This window comes from Salvelinus fontinalis, chromosome 3 (assembly GCF_029448725.1).
Source record: "Salvelinus fontinalis isolate EN_2023a chromosome 3, ASM2944872v1, whole genome shotgun sequence".
In the NCBI taxonomy this organism is placed as follows: domain Eukaryota; kingdom Metazoa; phylum Chordata; class Actinopteri; order Salmoniformes; family Salmonidae; genus Salvelinus; species Salvelinus fontinalis.
In genome coordinates this window covers 21650226-21672623 of record NC_074667.1, presented here as the reverse complement: position 1 = coordinate 21672623, position 22398 = coordinate 21650226, and the positions used below count along the sequence as shown (strand labels likewise).

The 22398-nt window shown below is 42.7% G+C and overlaps 1 protein-coding gene across 1 annotated transcript in view; it reads right to left on the bottom strand.

The window, feature by feature from the left end:
* Nucleotides 1-710: 710 nt before the first annotated feature.
* The window catches only part of LOC129840945 (alpha-1-syntrophin-like), a 63362-nt gene continuing 41674 nt past the window's right edge, over nucleotides 711-22398 (bottom strand). The window contains exons 6-8 of the mRNA XM_055908998.1: nucleotides 21619-21815; nucleotides 20192-20379; nucleotides 711-2383 (exon numbers count right to left, since the gene is read on the bottom strand). Coding sequence (XP_055764973.1) covers nucleotides 2291-2383; nucleotides 20192-20379; nucleotides 21619-21815 — 478 coding nt within the window. The 3' untranslated portion in view covers nucleotides 711-2290. The remainder of the gene's footprint in view (nucleotides 2384-20191; nucleotides 20380-21618; nucleotides 21816-22398) is intronic.

Below are 22398 nucleotides of genomic sequence, written 5' to 3'. Positions count from 1 at the left end.
TTCCCATCCTGGGTTGCCCGTACGTTCCTTTTACAAAAAAAGATTGTAGTTAGAGTGCAGTATAACTGCAGTACACTATACTGCAAGTACTGTGTCCAAAATAACACTGTTTTTCTGTTGTGCAGTATGCTTATTTTGCAGTATATAACTGCTGTTAGAGGAAGTTTAACTGCAGTACAATCCACCAATAGAGTACCTTTCGGGTAGTGAAACTTGGTCCAAAAAAACCTATTAATTTCACCTAATTTTAACATTCTGTCATAAAGAACACATGTTCAACTTCATAAAAAACATGTTTTCCTAACTCAAACGGTTAAATAAATAAAAAGATTATAGTAAGTGCCAATTAAGTGGGTTAAAATGTTCCTAGAAGTCTGAAAAACATGAGGGATGCAGATATTTGGCACATTAGCAAGTCAGATTTAATTTTTTCCCCATATGGTCTATATTAAAGGGCCGTTCACTTAACATAACAGGCTTAAATATCTGTGAAAAATGTCTACTTAAAATATCAAAGGGAAGCAAAACGTACGCTACTCATGGAATGACCCAGTTATACTTCAACTGCAGTACACTGAAGTTATTAGGAAAGCACTGCTTCCAAAATAACACAGTACACTCCAGCTACTCCACTTTTGGGGGCGGGATCCCTACTACATATGCAGCTTGTTAATCAAACTGATATCTAAAGATCTACCAATAAAACCCTGTAAAAGTTAACAATCAAAGTTTATTACACTTTTATATACAAACAACCCTGCAAGGCACACCTTTTGTTGAAATAAGAATATACAATAAATGTTTCTTATTGAAAGCAAACAAGTTTTAGTTTGAAATATATATTAATTTAGGTTTGTTTAGCATTGTAGAGAGAAGGCCACGAGTAGTGAATAGTCCGTTGACACAAAAGAAATGGGGGCAATTGAACACAGATTGTCATGTAAACTATAGACCCCATCTCTGTTCATTTTAAGTTGGTGTGATTTCTGTAAATGCACACTCCTAACAAAAGGACTAACACTGTATAAAAACTGCATCATGAGTCCCCAACAAGCTTATATCGTTGAAATGCATCAGCGATTTTGGCTGTAGTTGTTAAGAAGAGAACATAATGTGTATTCAACTAGGACTTAAAAAAGGTTTAAATATAACACAACTCAGTACCTGTAGCATATACTCTGATAACTCTTTTAATAGGAAACACTTTCAATGTATTCATTGATAATGTTATACCCAGAGCCAAATACATACATATACGTATACTATAGAGTTACATACACCTATATGGCTGGTTATACCTATGGGAGAACCATTCCATCGATCTTTGCTCAAACGATCTAGTTTTGAGGGACAACTTCCTAAATCAAAAGAAGTCGTAGTATGCACTCCTTTGACAGAAATGATAACGCATCAAATTCTGTATATACTGTATCTATAAATGCATAGTAATCTTATGCATAAAGTAATTCCAGTTAGTTGGAGGGTGGAGCTTTTGTTAAGTGAAATTACAGTGGCAACAATCCGTTTGGTGCCTGTATCTAAATGTCTGGATTTAGGTGTTAAACTATATGTCAGAAAGCACATTTTAAGTTATTTTCATGTTGATATTGGTTAAGGGAAACATTTATAAACCTACTAAAGAAATGCAGAGTCAAAAGGCTTTTCGCTGCACTCAAAATGTATCTGAATCAGTACTTGGAAAACTGCTCTAATAGCAGACATAAAATAATGGTTCTCCAAATGTTTTATGGCAAAACAGTAAACCCTCTGAATAGTTCAACACAATCAGTCAATAGTGCATGTAACAGTTTAAAATTGTGTAACTTTTTTTGAAGCCGTTGTAAAATCAATGGTGCCTGTTATAACCACTTCTGAGAGGTTATATCAATTGACTTATCACTTATGACAACGGACATGCTATGACCCATGAAACAATCAAATGCAATTCAAACATTTAGCCCCTTGATCTTGGCAACAGTGCTATGTAGGCTGTCATAAGTGTACTTTTGGCTCTCGTAAGTTAATATCCTCTTAGGACAGATGTTGCCCTTACGACTGATAAGGACCTTTGAAAGCATCATTATTGCAGGTACAGTATATCTTCAATCCACTCGCTTCCCACTTTGATTCTGACCAACGGTGGCCCTTGGTAAGAGTTTGGTGAGGTTTGAAACAGAGCGGTGACATCATATCCTCTGCAGTGACGTCACATCCTCCTAACGTTAGTCATGGCTGCGTGTAAATACGCATGGGTGGTTCGGTGGTTTTTCAGGGAGGGTGGGGGAGGTTATCATGCTAACAAGCCTAGCCGCTTGACCTTAGCGGAGAGGAAGGAGTGGATGATGAACACCATGGTCTTGGGACAGGAATGGAGGTCCAGTTGCTGCAGGAGAGGGAAGAGAGGGTAAGAGAGAGAAAGAAGGGGGGAGAGAGAAGTTGAAAAGTTTAGTCTGTATTGAAATGTTTTTGGGGGTTTGAAAATGGGGTTCATCATGGGCCCGATTCAGACTTAGGAAATCTATTTCCTTTTTACACGTTTTGATTTAAGCTGGTGCAGGGGGTGCTGAGATGTTGGCCAGGGTAGGGGTAGCCAGGTGGAAAGCATGGCCAGCCGTGGAAAAATGCTTTAATGAAATGATCGATTATCGTAGATTTATCGGTGGTGACAGTTTTTCCTATCCTCAGTGCAGTGGACAGCTGGGAGGAGGTGCTCTTATTCTCCATGGACTTTATAGTGTCCCAGAACTTTTGGAATTAGTGCTACAGGTAGAAAATTTCTGTTTAAAAAAAGCTAGCCTCAGCTTTCCTAACTGACTGAGTATATTGGTTCCTGACTTCCCTGAAAAGTTGCATATCGTGGGGGCTATTCGGTGCTAATTCAGAACGCCACAGGATGATTTGTGCTAGTCAAGGACAGTCAAGTGTGGGGTGAAAAAAGGGCTATATCTGTTCTTAGTTCTACAATTTTTTGAATGGGGAATGCTTATTTAACCTCTCTGGGGTAGGTGGGACGCAATCGTAAAATTATATAAAAATCAAACTTTCATTAAATCACACATGTAAGATACCAAATTAAAGCTACACTCGTTGTGAATCCAGCCAACATGTCAGATTTCAAAAAGGCTTTTCGGCGAAAGCATAAGATGCTATTATCTGATGATAGCACAACAGTAAACAAAGAGAGTAGCATATTTCAACACTGCAGGCACGACACAAAACGCAGAAATAAAAATATAATTCATGCCTTACCTTTGACGAACTTCTTTTGTTGGCACTCCAATATGTCCCATAAACATCACAAATGGTCTTTTTGTTCGATATATATCCAAAATGTCCATTTATTTGGCGCGTTTCATCCAGAAAAACACAGCTTCCAACTTGCGCAACGTCACTACAAAATACACTGCTCAAAAAAAAAGGGTACCGGTCCTGCTGCTGGATTGTTGCCCTCCTACGGCCTCCTCCACGTCTCCTGATGTACTGGCCTGTCTCCTGGTAGCGCCTGCATGCTCTGGACACTACGCTGACAGACACAGCAAACCTTTTTGCCACAGTTCGCATTGATGTGCCACCCTGGATGAACTGTACTACCTGAGCCACTTGTGTGGGTTGTAGACTCCGTCTCATGCTACCACTAGAGTGAGAGCACCGCCAGCATTCAAAAGTGACCAAAACATGAGCCAGGAAGCATAGGAACTGAGAAGTGGTCTGTGGTCACCACCTGCAGAATCACTCCTGTTTTGGGGGGTGTCTTGCTAATTGCCTATAATTTCCACCTTTTGTCTATTCCATTTGCACAACAGCATGTGAAATTTATTGTCAATCAGTGTTGCTTCCTAAGTGGACAGTTTGATTTCACAGAAGTGTGATTGACTTGGAGTTACATTGTGTTGTTTAAGTGTTCCCTTTATTTTTTTGAGCAGTGTATATCAAAAGTTACATGTAAACTTTACCAAAACATTTCAAACTACTTTTGTAATACAACGTTAGGTATTTTTAAACATTATTAATCAATCAAATTGAAGACGGGATGATCTGTGTTCAATACAAAAAGAAAACAGACTGACGCAACTTTTCTGGTAATGTCCCTCTCTCAAACAATTTACTTCAAGTGACCCTCATTTAAGATGGCCGTACTTCTTCATTACACAAAGGAAAAACCTCAACCAATTTCCAAAGACTGGTGACATCCAGTGGAAGCGGTAGGAACTGCAAACAAGTCCCTTAGAAATCTGGTGTCCCAATGAAAGTTCATTGGAAAGACAGTAACCTCAACAACAACAAAATATTCTGAATGGTTTGTCCTCGGGGTTTTGCCTGCTACATAAGTTCTGTTATACTCACAGACATGATTCGAACCGTTTAAGAAACTTCAGAGTGTTTTCTATCAAAATATAATAATAATATGCATATCTTATATTCTGGGGATGAGTAGCAGGCAGTTGAATTTGGGCATGCTATTTATCCAAAAGTGAAAATGCTGCCCCCTTCCCCGAAGAAGTTAAGATGGAGTGAAAATCACTTTTGAAGAGCAACCAGGCATCCTCTACTGACGGCATGAGGTCAATATCCTTTCAGGATACCCGGGCCAGGTCGATTAGAAAGGCCTGCTCGCTGAAGTGTTTTAGTGAGCGTTTGACAGTAATGAGGGGTGGTCGTTTGACCGCGGACCCATTACGCATGCAGGCAATGAGGCAGTGATCGCTGAGATCCTGGTTGAAGACAGCAGAGTTGTATTTAGAGGGCAAGTTGGTCAGGATGATATCTATGAGGGTGCCCATAGTTACAGATTTAGGATGGTACCTGGTAGGTTCCTTGATAATTTGTGTGAGATTGAGGGCATCTAGCTTAGATTGTAGGACGGTCGGGGTGTTAAGCATGTCCCAGTTTAGGTCACCAAACAGTACGAATTCTGAAGATAGATGGGGGCGATCAATTCACATATGGTGTCCAGGGCACAGCTGGGGAATGAATCGGGTCTATAACAAGCGGCAACGGTGAGAGACTTGTTTCTGGAAAGGTCGATTTTTAAAAGTAGAAGCTGAAATTGTTTGAGCACAGATCTGGATAGTATGACAGAACTGCTGGAGGCTAACTCCACCCCCTTTGGCAGTTCTATCTTGGCAGAAAATGTTATAGTTAGGAATGGAAATGTCAGGATTTTTGGTGGCCTTCCTAACCCAGGATTCAGACACGGCTAGGACATCCGGGTTTGCAGAGTGTGCTAAAGCAGTGAATAAAACAAACTTAAGGAGGAGGCCTCTAATGTTAACATGCATGAAACCAATGCTTTTACGGTTACAGAAGTCAACAAATGAGAGCGCCTGGGGAATGGGAGTGATGCTTGGGGCTGCAGGGCCTGGGTTAACCTCTACATCACCAGAGGAATGACTGGATTTAACTAGGCAAGTCAGTTAAAAACAAATTCTTATTTACAATGACGGCCTGGACGACACTGGGCCAATTGTGCGCCGCCCTATGGGAATTCCAATCACGGCCGGATGTGATACAGCCTGGATTCGAACCAGGGACTGTAGTGATGCCTCTTGCACTGAGATGCAGTGCCTTAGACCGCTGCGTCCGTGTGTGTGTTAACTATTTAACTGTACTAGAATGCTTAAAAGGACGCTTTTTTTTTTTTTTAATATCGGTCTAGTTTTTTTGGCAAGGAAAATATTCAGTACTTTTTCAGTACCAATCGGTCAATTTAAATATACTCTGATATTGTATATTATTTAGGGTTAGGAAAGTATTCATGAATTTAAAAAAAGATTTGGAGAGCCTTTATGCATGAAATATATTGGCGGATAAAAAAACACAGTGGTTTGATTTGTCCTGAAAGTTGCCATATTAAATTGTTTAATCCATGATATATTGGAAGGTGAGAAAAGTGTACAGTAGGGGTTGATCAGTAGTCCTCAATCTATTCTAATTCTCACTAATCATGGAAATGTATGACAACTGCCCAGTCGTTGTGAAACGTGGGCCAGGCTACAGGTTTAAAGTCGCTCTGGATAAGAGCGTCTGCTAAATGACTTAAATGTAAATGTAAATGTAAACTGCTACTTATGGTCTGCATTAAATAATGAGTCAAATAGGTTGTACTACGTTAGCCTAATATGATCCACTATTGCTAGCGATCCTCAGGAACAACCACACAAGCATGACAGAGGAAAGAAAGGTGAACTAACGATGTAATGGAATGATGCAAAATGTAAGGAACTAAGACTAAAATGACAGTTATAAATGTATGTTGGTATTACTGACGGTGGCTAACGATAGTGGCTAATATTTAAACATGTAACAAATTGTTTAGAAAATACCGTGAAAAGTCTGGGCATATAATTCTAGAAATCATAAATCAACTCGGTAGGTTTGGCACTATACTGTCGTTTGCACATGGCTACAGAAGCCTAATAGCTTGGGTCTCCACATTTCATATCTGCAAGTTATAAGGCCAACATTTCATCAACTTCACTGTGGAAAAGGTGATATGTTGACATGCTTCAGTTTGCTGCCATGTGACTGGTTTCACATTTGTCTCCAGAGATCATAAGGTGAAATAAATATAAAAGAATTGTCATTTATATTTACAATCTCCTTATCCAAATGGCTTACTAATTCATACAGTGGGGAGAACAAGTATTTGAAACACTGCCGACTTTGTAGGTTTTCCTACTTACAAAGCATGTAGAGGTCTGTAATTTTTATCATAGGTACACTTCAACTGTGAGAGACGGAATCTAAAACAAAAATCCAGAAAATCACATTGTATGATTTTTAAGTAATTAATTTGTATTTTATTGCATGACATAAATATTTGATCACCTACCAACCAGTAAGAATTCCGGCTCTCACAGACCTGTTCGTTTTTCTTTAAGAAGCTTTCCTGTTCTCCATTCATTACCTGTATTAACTGCACCTGTTTGAACTTGTTACCTGTATGAAAGACACCTGTCCACACACTCAATCAAACAGACTCCACCTCTCCACAATGGCCAAGACCAGAGAGCTGTGTAAGGACATCAGGGATAAAATTGTAGACCTGCACAAGGCTGGGATGGGCTACAGGACAATAGGCAAGCAGCTTGGTGAGAAGGCAACAACTGTTGGCGCAATTATTAGAAAATGGAAGAAGTTCAAGATGACGGTCAATCACCCTCGGTCTGGGGCTCCATGCAAGATCTCACCTCGTGGGGCATCAATGATCATGAGGAAGGTGAGGGATCAGCCCAGAACTACACGGCAGGACCTGGTCAATGACCTGAAGAGAGATGGGACCACAGTCTCAAAGAAAACCATTAGTAACACACTACGCCGTCATGGATTAAAATCCTGCAGCGCACGTCCAGGCCCGTCTGAAGTTTGCCAATGACCATCTGGATGATCCAGGAGGAATGGGAGAAGGTCATGTGGTCTGATGAGACAAAAATAGAGGTTTTTGGTCTAAACTCCACTCGCCGTGTTTGGAGGAAGAAGAAGGATGAGTACAACCCCAAGAACACCATCCCAACCGTGAAGCATGGAGGTGGAAACATCATTCTTTGGGGATGCTTTTCTGCAAAGGGGACAGGACGACTGCATTGTATTGAGGGGAGGATGGATGGGGCCATGTATCGCGAGATTTTGGCCAACAACCTCCTTCCCTCAATAAGAGCATTGAAGATGGGTCGTGGCTGGGTCTCCCAGCATGACAACGACCCGAAACACACAGCCAGGGCAACTAAGGAGTGACTCCGTAAGAAGCATCTCAAGGTCCTGGAGTGGCCTAGCCAGTCTCCAGACCTGAACCCAATAGAAAATCTTTGGAGGGAGCTGAAAGTCCGTATTGCCCAGCGACAGCCCCGAAACCTGAAGGATCTGGAGAAGGTCTGTATGGAGGAGTGGGCCAAAATCCCTGCTGCAGTGTGTGCAAACCTGGTCAAGAACTACAGGAAACGTATGATCTCTGTAATTTCAAACAAAGGTTTCTGTACCAAATATGAAGTTCTGCTTTTCTGATGTATCAAATACTTATGTCATGCAATAAAATGCAAAATAAATACTTAAAAATCATACAATGTGATTTTCTGGATTTTTGTTTTAGATTCAGTCTCTCACAGTTGAAGTGTACCTATGATAAAAATTACAGACCTCTACATGCTTTGTAAGTAGGAAACCCTGCAAAATCGGCAGTGTATCAAATACTTGTTCTCCCCACTGTATAGCTCTTATCAATACAGTGCATGGAGAATGCTTTTACTTCTATCGGGAAAAAGAAAGTAGATGTGGTTCCATTTGGAACCGACAGGTTGCTCAACCTTATTCATCATTTCATTGTGCGTTAAGGTGGTGGAATTATGAGGGGAATTAAGTCAAGGTCAGAATACGGCGTATCTGTAGACACACCTCCGCCATACCTTCATTTTTTATTTGATATCCAAACCAAACTAATAGCGGGTGAATAGCATGCTATTTTCACACTTAAGTTCAAGCTCAGAATTCGCATGGAGAGAAATGTGCATAAAAAAGGAATTACGTTCCCTTTACGCACACTTAACTCGGGTTGGAATTAGCATCCGTGTGAACAAGAGAAGGACACCAACAGCAAAGAAAGAATGGCAGGGAGAGATGGAGAGAGAGAATGACAGGGAGAGGTGGAGAGAGAATGACAGGGAGAGATGGAGAGGGAGGGAGAGAGATGGAGGGAGAGAATGACAGGGAGAGAGGGAGAGGGAGGGAGAGAGATGGAGAGAGAATGACAGGGAGAGATGGAGAGAGAGAATGACAGGGAGAGAGGGAGGGAGAGAGAGAGGTGGGATGGGGGACTGAGGGACTGAGGGACTGAGGGAAGGTAGGAGGTGTAGGATGGCAGTAACCTGAGCCGGGCACACTCGTTGTTATTCTAAGGAGGCTCTTTGTGATGTGCTGATATCCCTGACATGATATTGTAGCAAAAGAACACAGCTGATGGCTTTAATTAAAGAGAGAGCAGGAACCCAGCCTTCATCAAATAAAGTGGAAATACAGACATTGTCATCCTACAAGAAACATGGTATAGAGGAGAGGGAGCCACTGGTTGCCCTCTAGGTTACAGAGAGCTGGTAGTCCCATCCCCCACACTACCAGGTGTGAAACAGAGAAGACACTCTGGGGGTATGCTAATTTGGTATAGATCAGACCTAACCCACTCTATTAAATTAGTCAAAACAGGAACATTTTACATCTGCCTAGAAATTAATAAGGAAAAATGTCCTCATGTGTGCTACCTACACGCCAATAGAATCCCATACTTTAACGATGACAGTTTCTCCATCCTAGAGGGGGAGATCAGCCATTTCCGGGCCCAGGAACATGTACTAGTCTGTGGCGACCTAAATGCCAGAAATGGACAATAACCTGATACTCTTAGCACACCTACCTGGAGGTGACAGCATTCCCTACCAAATATGCCCTTCTAGACACAACTATGACAAAACAACCAACAAAAACGGGTCATAACTCTTGCAGCTCTGTCGCATGCTGGGTCTGTACATAGTCAATGGTAGGCTTCGAGGGTACTCTTATGGTAGGTACATCTACAGCTCATCCCTTGGCAGTAGTCCTGCAGATTACTTTATCACTGATATCAACACAGAATCTCTCAGAGCGTTCGCAGTCAGCCCACTGACACCGCTATCAGATCACAGTCAAATCACAGTCTACATGAACATGAGGCATCAAAGCCAAAGGAACTGCATAATATTAAGAAATGCTATAGATGGAAGGAAACCTACCAAAAAACAATTAGGCAACAACAAATTCAATCCCTTTCAGACAACTTCCTGGACAAAACGTGTAAACTTGGCAGTAGAAAACCTAAACAGTATATTTGACCTCTCAGCTTCCCTATCAAATCAAAAAATGTCAAGCAGACAACCTAAGAAAATGAACAACAATGACAAATGGTTTGATGAAGAATGCAAAAAATTAAGAAATAAATTGAGAAACCTATCCAAACAAAAACATAGACTATAACGCTCGTCGGAAGAAGACCAAGGTGCAGCGTGGTAGATGTTCATGCTTCTTTATTAAAAAAACGAACACCAAACAAAACAACACAAGCACAACCAACGTAACGTATTGAAGGCTCGCCAGAGCTAACAAAAACAACATCCCACAACCTAAGGTGACAAAACAGGCTGCCTAAGTATGATTCCCAATCAGAGACAACGATAGACAGCTGTCCCTGATTGAGAACAGTACCCGGCCAAAACATAGAAACACAAATCATAGAAATAAAGAACATAGAATGCCCACCCAAATCACACCCTGACCAAACCAAATATAGACATAAAAAGGCTCTCTAAGTTCAGGGCGTGACAGAGACCCAGAAAACCTGAGCCTACACCTTCACAATGGCGAATCCCTAAAACAATACAGAAATACACAACGGGATACACAACACCGCTCCCGAGTATACTACTCGCCAATGTCCAGTCTCTTGACAACAAGATAGACGAAATTCGAGCAAGTGTTGCCTTCCAGAGAGACATCAGAGATTGTAACATTCTCTGTTTCACAGACACATGGCTCTCTGTTGTCGGAATTGGTTCAGCCACCGGGCTTCTCCATGCATCGCACCGACAGAGATAAACACGTCTCTGGGAAGAGGAAGGGCGGGGGTGTATGCTTTATGATTAACGACTCATGGGGTAATCATAACAACATACAGGAACTCAAGTTCTTCTGCTCACATGACCTAGAATTCCTTACAATCAAAGGCCGGCCATTTTACCTACCAAGAGAATTCTCGGCAGTTATAGTCACAGCTGTGTACATTCCCCCTCAAGCGAACACCAAGACGGCGCTCAAGGAACTTTACTGGACTCTATGTAAACTGGAAACTATATATCCAGAGGCTGCATTTATTGTAGCTGGGGATTTTAACAAAGCAAATTTGAGAACAATGCTACCTAAATTCTACCAGCATATTGATTGCACGACACGCAGGGCTAATACTCTCGACCACTGCTACTCTAACTTCCGTGATGCATACAAAGCCCTTCCCCAAACTCCCTTCGGCAAATCCAACCACGACGCCATCTTGCTCGTACCGTCTTATAGGCAGAAACTCAAACAGGATGTATCAGTGACGAGAACCATTCAACGCTGGTCTGACCAATCGGAAGCCACGCTTCAAGATTGTTTTGTTCACACAGACTGGAATATGTTCCGGTCATCCTCAGAGAACAACATTGACCTATACGCTGACTCGGTGAATGCGTTTGTAATGAAGTGCATTGGAGATGTTGTACCCACCGTGAATATTAAAACCTACCCTAACCAGAAACCGTGGATGGATGGCGGAATTTGCACAAAACTGAAAGCGCGATCCACTATATTTAACCATGGAAAGAGGTCTGGAAATATGGCTGAATATAAACAGTGGTGTTATTCCCTCCGCGAGGCAATCAAACAAGCGAAATGCCGGTACAGGGACAAGGTGGAGTCACAATTCAACGGCTCAGACATGAGACGTATGTGGCAGGGACTACAAAAACAAAAACAGCCACGTCACGGACACGGGCGTCATGCTTCCAGACAAACTAAACACATTCTTTGCCTGCTTTGAGGATAATACAGTGCCACCATCGAGGCTCGCTAACAAAGACCCCCCCCCCCTCCTTCTTCCTTCTTCATGGCTGACGTGAGTAAAACATTTAAACGTGTTTACCCTCGCAAGGCTGCTGGCCCAGACAGCATCCCTAGCCGCGTCCTCAGAGCATGCGGAGACCAGCTGGCTGGTGTGTTTACGGACATATTCAATCACTTCCTATCCCAGTCTGTTGTCCCCACATGGTTCAAGATGGCTACCATTGTTCCTGTACCCAAGAAGGCAAAGATAATTGAACTAAATGACTACCGCCCCGTAGAACTCACTTCTGTCATCATGAAGTGCTTTGAGAGGCTAGTCAAGGATCATATCACCGCCACCTTACCGGCCACCCTAGACCCACTTCAGTTTGCATACCGCCCCAACAGGTCCACAGATGACGCAATAGCCATCACACTGCACACTGCTCTATCCCATCTGGACAAAAAGAATACCTATGTAAGAATGCTGCCATTGACTACAGCTCAGCATTCAAGAGCATAGTACCCTCCAAGCTCATCATCAAGCTGGAGGCCCTGGGTCTCAACCCCGCCCTGTGCAACTGGGTCCTGGACTTTCTGACTGGTCGCCCCCAAGTAGTGAAGGTAGGAAACATCATCTCCACTTCTCTGACCCTCAACACTGGGGCCCCACAAGGGTGTGTGCTCAGCCCTCTCCTGTACTCCCTGTTAACCCATGACTGCGTAGCCATGCACGCCTCCAACTCAATCATCAAGTTTGCAGACGACACAACAGTAGTAGGCTTGACCACCAACAACGACAAGACAGCCTACAGGGAGGAGGTGAGGGCACTCGGAGTGTGGTGTCAGGAAAACAGGCTCTCACTCAACGTCAACAAAACAAAGGAGATGATTGTGGACTTCAGGAAACAGCATAGGGAGCACCCCCCTATCCACATCAAAGGGACAGCAGTGGAGAAGGTGGAAAGTTTTAAGTTCCTGGGCGTACACATCACAGACAAACTGAAATGGTCCACCCACAAAGACAGTGAGGTGAAGAAGGCTCAACAGCGTCTCTTCAACTTCAGGAGGCTGAAGAAATTTGGCTTGTCACCCAAAACCCTGACAAACCTTTACATATCCACAATCGAGAGAATCCTGTCAGGCTGTATCACAGCCTGGTACGGCAACTGCACCGCCCTCAACCGCAAGGCTCTCCAGAGGGTGGTGCGGTCTGCACAACATATCACTGGGGGCAAACTACCTGTCCTCCATGACACCTACAGCACCCAATGTCACAGGAAGGCCAAAAAGATCATCAAGGACAACAACCAACTGAGCCACTGCCTGTTCACGCCGATATCATCCAGAAGGTGAGCTCAGTACAGGTGCATCAAAGCTGGGCCCGAGAGACCTTGTGAAGACTTACAGAAAACGTTTGACCTCTGTCATTGCCAACAAAGGGTATATAACAAAGTATTGAGATAAACGTTTGTTATTGACCAAATAGTTATTTTCCACCATAATTTGCAAATAAATTCATTAAAAATCCTACAATGTGATTTTCTGGATTTCTTCTCTCATTTTGTCTGTCATAGTTGAAGTGTACCTATGATGAAAATTACAGGCCTCTCTCATCTTTTTAAGTGGGAGAACTTGCACAATTGGTGGCTGACTAAATACTTTTTTGCCCCACTGTATATACTGTATTTTATACCATCTATTGCACCTTGCCTATGCCGCCCAGCCATCGCTCATCCATATACTTATATGTACATATTCTCATTCACCCCATTAAATTTGTGTGTATTAGGTAGTTGTTGAGGAATTGTTAGATTACTTGTTAGATATTACTGCACTGTCGGAACTAGAAGCACAATTATTTCGCTACACTTGTATTAACATATGCTAACCCTGTGTATGTGATTTGATCTTGAGCCCCACCCTCTTCAACATATACGGTGCATTCGGAAAGTATTCAGACCCCTTCACTTTTCCACATTTTGTTACGTCACAGCCTTAATCTAAAATTGATTAAATAATTTTTTCCCTCATCAAATCTACACACAATAAACAATAATGACTAAGCGAAAACAGGTTTTTAGAATTTTAGCAAATGTATTAAAAATAAAAAACAGAAATACCTTATTTACATAAGTAGTCAGACCCTTTGCTATGAGACTCGAAAACAGGTGCATCCTGTTTCCATTGATCATCCTTGAGATGTTTCTACAACTTGATTGGAGTCCACCTGTGGTAAATTCAATTGATTGGACATGATGTGGAAAGGCACACACCTGTCTATATAAGGTCCCACAGTTGACAGTGCATGTCAGAGCAAAAACCAAGACATGAGGTCGAAGGAATTGTCTGTAGAGCTCCGAGACAGAATTGTGTCGAGGCAGAGATCTGGCGAAAGGTTCCAAAAACTTTCTGCAGCATTGAAGGTCCCCAAGAACACAGTGGCCTCCATCATTCTTAACCTTTTCACACATACCAACAAATGGGTTTGATCATTCTAAAGTGGTCCCTGCAGCGTAGGCTGTGATTAGAACGCTTATTCAGAACGTCCAGTTTCGATTGATGCAACAATCAGCATTTGAGCTGGACACACTGTTTTTTCACAGAAACATTTTACACAAACACAGTCCTTACAAAATTATGTCGTGAATGTGACCAGTTCATTTTTGGATGCAATGTTCAGACATTCACTGAATAGCTACAGCATAACACAATCATCCAAACTGGAAAATGTAGGCTACCTTTGTCCTCGCGCTAACTGAGGAAAGATTGACGTAACACAAGCGGTCATGTTTAGATAACTCTCGGCTGACAGAAACCACAATATGAATTAGTTAATAATAATGACTATTTATAATTCATCACATCACGGATGAGATCACCATTGAATAATTGAGTAAAACACTTTCTAGAAATCGAAAGTAATACAAAGACAGGTGGAGATAATAAGAGGAGACAAGATGAGTTTGGTCTGTTTGCAGTATGCATGTTGAAGGGGGTGTGTCGTCTACCATCGTTCACATCACTTCCCGGAAGTTTACTCGAAAAATGAGTGAACCCTTCCTCACATCATCACGTCAAACCCAGAATGCATTCTATGTCAACAAACATGGCTGCACACATAGCTGGAATTAGCTTAGCTCATCATAATCAGTACAACCTTCGAAAAAGTATTTTACACACATAATGTGTCCATTACAATCTATGCAAGAATTAGAATGCATGATTAGTAATCAGTACTTGAAAACATATGAATAAAACAGTAAATAAATACCACACCATGCATTTTCTGATGGTGATTTATTGATTATTTGCTATGAGCGACGTGAAGACAGGATTTGTCCAGGAAATTATAGTTTGCACAGGATCCAACATTATGAGGGGCTTGGGGTGTCCGGGTCCGTGGTGATGACCATGCTGTCTCATCTCAGCAAGGGACACACTTTGTATGTGGACAATTGGTACAGCTGTCCCACACTCTTCTAGCATCTGCTCTCCAACAGTACAGGGGCCTGTGGCACAGTTAGGTCGAACAGGAAGGGGGTGCCAGAATTTGGATGCAGGATGATGCAGAGAGGGGAGGTGGAGTTCAAGGAGAACGGTCAAAAGCTGGCAGTAAAGTGGCATGACAAATGAGACGTCCATGTCCTCTCCACTGTCCATACAGCAACCATGTTGGTCACAAGGAAGGTGGACCACCTGATGGGATAGAGAAAATAAAAAAAACAGACTGTGTGCTTGACTATAACCTCAAAATGAGGGCAGTGGATAAGGCGGACATGATAAACAGCTTTGTGGAATGCACTTGGAAAACTACCAAGTGGTATAAGAAGATATTTTTCCATCTGATCGACACTGCTGCCCTCAACGGTCACATAGTTCACCACCAACTAACAGGTGAGATGATTACTGAACAAGGTATTTTTTTGTAATTGGACGTACAGTTAACATACAAATCACATACAGTTCCATTATGCAATTATAGTGACAATATCTCACCCACCTTCCCACTGCCTCATCATCCTCTCCCTTCCCTCATCCTCCCCACTCTCTCTCCCCCATAGGTAAAGTAATTACCTACCAAAAGTACAGAGAGAACCTCATGAGAAAGCTGCTGGAGGAGCACCACACCCCTCGGCGCCCATCCACTGGGGGCCGTCCTGCTGTGGACAATCCCCTACGCCTCACTGCACAGCATTTTCCCCTCAAACTGCTGCTCAAAGTAGTCACACACGGAGGTACTGCAAAGTCTGCCTGTCTGGCACCAGGAGAAGTTAGCAGAGGTTGACAAAGTACATGTGCTTAGCTTGTGACACACCTCTATGTGTTTCACCATGCTTTGGGGAGTATCATATGCTCAAGCACTATTGAGCACATCTGCAGCAATAAGTGACTGACTGACCTGACGGGTGACTTGACAGGTGACCTGCCGTGATATTATGCCTTTAGAGGTGGGGGGGTGGAAATGCAGTTGTTGTTCATTCACTGCATGAATATGAATTATGGGTGATGCATATTCCGTTTTTTTTCTCCTTCAGTAAAACAAGTTTTTGTTGTTGTTGTTCAACATATTGGCCTATGTGTTTTCTTGCTGTGTTTTCATCCAGTAAAACTGTTCAGGAGTGTACGCTAGCATACAAAAGCTGGCCTCAATCTCCAGCTCCAAAGATGCCCAGTTCCAGTTATGATATTGGCAAATAATGTTTGTTTGTGTGTGTGGTTTCTGAAAGTACTTCTCTGACGCAATTAGCATTGTTTTACGGAGCTAATAGCACAATTGAATAGAACACCATAAAGGTTATGAAATTAGTAACGTTACCTCGCGTGTCCGCGGTTATAAGGGATAAACACAAAAATATTATGCTCCATACACACAGTGAGCTACAGTAGAAATGACATAACACGACATACAGAAACTATTATAACATAATAAGGCACTTACTTTGATAGAAACGGATACATTTCCAATGATCATGTTGTAATGAAAACAACGATGAATGCGATGTGGGCACCAGACGGAAAATGTGAACACGTGTGTGCAGGTCTTGTTCTGACTGGAGATGCGCAAATGTCTGCAGAAACAATTGGGAAGTGCTTGGGGAAGTTTGTCCGGGTCAGTAATGCCTCAAAAATAAATTGTCCGCAAATGTGAAATGGCCTAATTTTATGTGAATTAATGAGGAGGCGGAACACACCTCAAATCAAACTGTTGTTAGAAAACTAAAGTTGTTAGAAAATCATTTGAAATTGACAAGATGAAACAACTTATAAGTATATACAGGCTGCGTGCCTTGGTTTGAGGGCAGTGCAGATGAACTGTCCTGTTGTGTAACAATCACATTTTGGAACAGTGAGCGCAATCTGACATCATGTGAATAAAAAAAACACTGGGGCGAACGATAGAGATATTTGGAACTCACATGTGAAAAAGGTTAAATGGAACAAGTTTGGAAGCACCAAGACTATTCCTAGAGCTGGCCGGCCGCCCGGCCAAACTGAGCAAACGTGAGAGAAGGGCTTTGGTCAGGGAGGTGACCAAGAACCCAATGGTCACTCTGACAGAACTCCAGAGTTCCTCTGTGGAGATGGGAGAACCTTCCAGAAGGACAACAATCTCTGCAGCACTCCACCAATCAAGCCTTTATGGTTGAGTGGCCAGACGGAAGCCACTCCTCAGTAAAAAGGAACGTGGTAGACCACTTGGAGTTTCCCAAAAGGCACTAAAGGACTCTCAGACCATGAGAAACAAGATTCTCTGGCCTGATGAAACCAAGATTATTTGTGCTGAATGCCAAGCGTCACATCTGGAGGAAACCTGGCACCATCCCTACAGTGAAGCATGGTGGTGGCAGCATCATGATGTGGGGATGTTTTTCAGCGGTGGGGACTGGGAGACTAGTCAGGATCGAGGCAAAGATGAACAGAGCAAAGTGCAGAGAGTTCCTTGATGATGCTCCACAGCACTCAAGACCTCAGACTGGGGCGAAGGTTCACCTTCCAACAGGACAACAACCCTAAGCACACAGCCAAGACAATGCAGGAGTGGCTTCGGGACAAGTCTCTGGATTTCCTTGAGTGGCCCAGCCAGAGCCCGGACTTGAACCCAATCGAACATCTCTGGAGAGACCTGAAAATAGCTGTGCAGCGATGCTCCCCATCCAACCTGACAGAGCTTGAGAAGATTTGCAGAGGAGAATGGAAGAAACTCCCCAAATACAGGTGTTCCCAGATTGTAGCATCATCCCAAAGAAGACTCGAGGCTGTAATCGCTTCAACAAAATACTGAGTAAAGGGTTTGAATATTATAAAGTTTTTGCTAAAAATGTTTTTGTTGTTTTGTCATTACGGGGTATTGTGTGTAGATTGATGAGGGAAAACAACTATTTAATCATTTTTAGAATAATGCTGTAACGTACATTTTTTGGGAAAAAGTAAAGGGGTCTGAATACTTTTCGAATGCACTGTATACCAACGAATTGGCGAGGGCACTAGAACAGTCTGCAGCACCCAGCCTCACCCTACTAGAATCTGAAGTCAAATGTCTTCTGTTTGCTGATGATCTGGTGCTTCTGTCCCCAAACAGGGAGGGCCTACGGCAGCACGTAGATATTCTGCACAGATTCTGTCAGACATGTGCCCTGATAGTAAATCTCAGTAAGACAAAAATATTAATAATGATGTTCCAAAAAAGGTCCAGTTGCCAGGACCACAAATACAAATTATATCTAGACACTATTGCCCTAGAACACACAAAAAACTATACATACCTCGGCCTAAACATCTACATACCTCAACCTAAACATCCGTGACACAGGTAACTTCCACAAAGCTGTGAACGATCTGAGAGAGAAGGCAAGAATGGCTTTCTACGCCATCAAAAAGAACATAAAATTCGACATACTAATAAGGATCTGGCTAAAAATACTTGAATCAGTTATAGAACCCATTGCCCTTTACGGTTGTGAGGTCTGGGGTGCACTCACCAACCAAGAATTCACAAAATGGGGAAAACACCAAATTGCGACTGCATGCAGAATTCCGCGGAAAAATATCCTCTGTGTACAACGTATTACACCAAATAATGCATGCAGATCAGAATTAAGCCGATACCTGCTAATAATAAAAAAACAGAAAAGAACCGTTAATGTCCAAAAATCACCTAAAAGGTAGCGATTTTTAAATCTTCCATAACAAAGCAATCACATACAGAGAGATGAACCTGGACAAGCTGGTCCTGGGCTCTGTTCACAAACACGAACAGACCTCACAGAGCCCCTTGGACAGCAACACAATTAGACCCAACCAAATCATGAGAAAACAAAAAGAATTACATGACACAATGGAAAGAATTGACAAAAAAACTGAGCTAACTAGAATTATATTTGGCCCTAAACAGAGAGTATACAGTGGCAGAATACCTGACCACTGTGACTGACCCAAAATTAAGGAAAGCTTTGACTATGTACATACTCAGTGAGCCTAGCCTTGCTATTGAGAGAGACCACTGTAGGCAGACCTGGTTCTCAAGAGAAGACGGGCTATGTGCACACTGCCCACAAAATGAGGTGGAAACTGAGCTGCACATCCTAACCTGCCAAATGTTTGACCATATTAAAGACACATATTTCTCTCAGATTACACAGACCCTAAAAGAATTTGAAAACAAATCCAATTTTGATCAACTCCCATATCTATTGGGTGAAATACCAAAGTGTGCCATTACAGCAGCAAGATGTGTGACATGTTGCCACAAGAAAAGGGCAACCAGAGAAGAACAAACATTGTAAATACAACCCATGTTTATATTTATTTATTTTCCTTTTTTGTACTTTAACTATTTGCACATCGTTACAACACTGTATATAGCCATAATATGACATTTGAAATGTCTCTATTCCTTTGGAACTTTTATGTTTACTGTACATTTTTTATTGTTTATTTCACTTTAGTATATTATCTATTTCACTTTGGCACAGACAGACAGACAGACAGACAGACAGACAGACAGACAGACAGACAGACAGACAGAGAGAGATGTCCCTCTCCCTTTGAAAGTAGACATCCTCTCATGCTTCTCTATGATCTTTACATTACATGATGTGTGCTGCGCCTGCGCACAATTTGGCCTTGGTACACAATAGTTAGGCTATTACCCTCAAGTTACGTGAAATAAAGTTGTTCTGTGCAGCATGGACTTCTTAGCTCACAGTGTTACTGTTGAGTTGACAAAATGCAAAGCATCACCCAGTTGTTGAGAAGGACTGTTCCATATCCTCATATATTGTAGGGACCATTATTTTCTCATAATTTTGCCCAACACCTGCACATGGAACAGACCGTCCTCTGAAGTCAACAGGGGTGATGTAACCCCTCTCTACTCGTGTCCAGGGCATCATTTACGAGGCGTAATCTTTCTATGGGTAGAACGTCGGCGTGAACCAAAATGGATGAGGGAGAGAGAGAGAGAAAGACAGAGTAGAAGCGAGAGAACGAAAGAGTAAGCGAAAGAGAAAGAAGGAGAAAAAGAGAGAAAGAAAGACAGCCAGACCAACCAAACAAAGAACCAACCGACCAACCAGTCGTCAGTCCAACTCACAATCTCCGCCTCGGGCCCTCCGAAGTCGAGGAAGATCATGCGCACGCCGTCGTCGGAGGACATGCGCAGGCGCTCGAAGGGCTGCTGGAGGAGCACCGTCTTCCTGATGCCCATCTCCTCGGTGAACAGGGAAAAGCCCTCGTCGATGTGAACTCCCAGGTTGCACTCCTTCCCGTTCCAGCTGCAGGCTGCCAGGGACCACAGGGGGGGGAAAGGGTAACACAGGTTGGTTGGTCACTAAGGGCCAGTTTCCCAGACACACATTTCTTCATTCTTCATGAAGATTCTTCATTGATCTTGCGTATTAGCCTAGGACTAGGCTAAATCTGTGTCCAGAAAACCACCCCTAAAAGTTTTTATTGTAAGGCGTTCTAGATGAAAGCATCTGCTAAACATTGTAAATGCGGTCATGACTCCCCTTACAAAACGAAATACTAAAAGGTACAGTAGTTTATTTACTGATCTGTTCTCTGAAAAATTGACAAGGACAGCTCTTATGAGACATACTTCCCGATATTGATCATATAGTCAGTATGAATGCAGACAGTTGCAATTCATTTATTTTGTAGGTCCAGCTTAGATGTGGCTGCCTCCCATGAATGCAATGAGTGACTTTTTATTGACAATATGTTGCACCACACCACAAAACCAGTAGAGGGCAGTACTACCCTATTTAAACAGCCAGACCTGCACATACTTGCTGTCGGTCTTTGCTAGACTATCTGCTGTTGTTTTGCAGGAATCCATGATGACATATTCACTTACAGTTGGAGCATTTAAATGTTACTTTTCAAAATACCTGTTCTGCAGCAACGATACATCGTTAGTGTGACAAACTCTCTCCGAGGGTGATGCCAAGCACCAAGTTGAATAGCAATAATGAATAATGAATGAATGAATAATACAAATAATTTATAATAATAGTGTAATGAAATACATTTCTAAAACATGCCCCTGAAGATGCAGTAACATCCAAAATGTAAATTTTTTTGTATTTTTTTTTTTGTGTGGGGGGGGGGGGTAGATCAGCTTTAATATTGAAGATAGATTGTAGCTTCTGTCAATGCAATTGTCTGCATCATTTCCAATCCCCAATGTTTTTACCTGCACTGCAGTTGGCCTACAGATTAACTTTTGAAGACCGTGTTAGCCCTCTGAGCTAAAAGCCTAGACATTTTCTCAAGGAGCTAACGTAAGTCCTCCTGTCTCAGACCCCTCATGACACAAGCATGGTTCCGTACTGAAACCCTGTTTGAGACCTGAAGACTTGTGTTAACTTCCCGAGCTCATGCCTAGGCTTATGCTCAGCGGGCTAACTTGGCGGAGGCTCCTCGTTCCGTACCTTGTCTGAAACCTGAAGACTCGCATTAGCTCGCCTAGGCTTTAGCTCAGCAGGCTAACTTCCTCCGCTACTCCTTCATCCGTACCTGTGGTGACTTCCTGGATGAGCTCTGCGGCGTTGTGGCAGCCGTCCACCAGCATGTGGGTCCAGGTTGAAAGCTCCTTGGCCGAGTTCACCCGGAACACGTGGGTCTCTACACCCTGCTTGGTGCCCATGCGCAGCCCAAAGGAGAGCTCCGAATCCAGCAGGGGAGAGCTCTTCCCCGGACCCGAGTGGACCAGTCTGGAGGAGGCGGGGAAGGGGAGAGGGAGGGTAAGAGAGGGGGAGAGAGATGGCATGGAGAAACGGGGCATAGGGAAGGGATAGAGGGGGAAAGGTGGTAAGAAGGTGGAAGAGAGAAAAGGGTGGAGTGAGGGGGGAGAGGAAGTGTAGGACATGAAAGAGAAGGGAGGGAGGGAGAAAGAGGATAAGTAGAGAAAGAGCGAGAAGAAAAAAAGAGAACAGAGAAAGAGTGGAAAATGAGAAAGAGAACCATGAGGGGTGGAGAAAACCCAAAACACAACTTGCTGGTTTTCCTAATCATTTGCACATTAATATGACAACATGCGTGAACATTTACAATGGGCCATTTATGGAAGATTATTAAGTATGCCAATAGCCCAGTTTGGGGTGTGTTTAAGTATGATTTGCTGTTTGGCCAGAATGTCTTGACAGACTGGCTTTAAATACAGTACAGGCAAACAAGGTAGTGTGTGTACATGCGAATGTGTCCCTCCTAGTTATGATGAGATAATAACTTTTTGACCTAATGATCTTAAGCCGTGGCTCGTCATTTAACTGACTTGGCTGGAAGGATATTTGACTG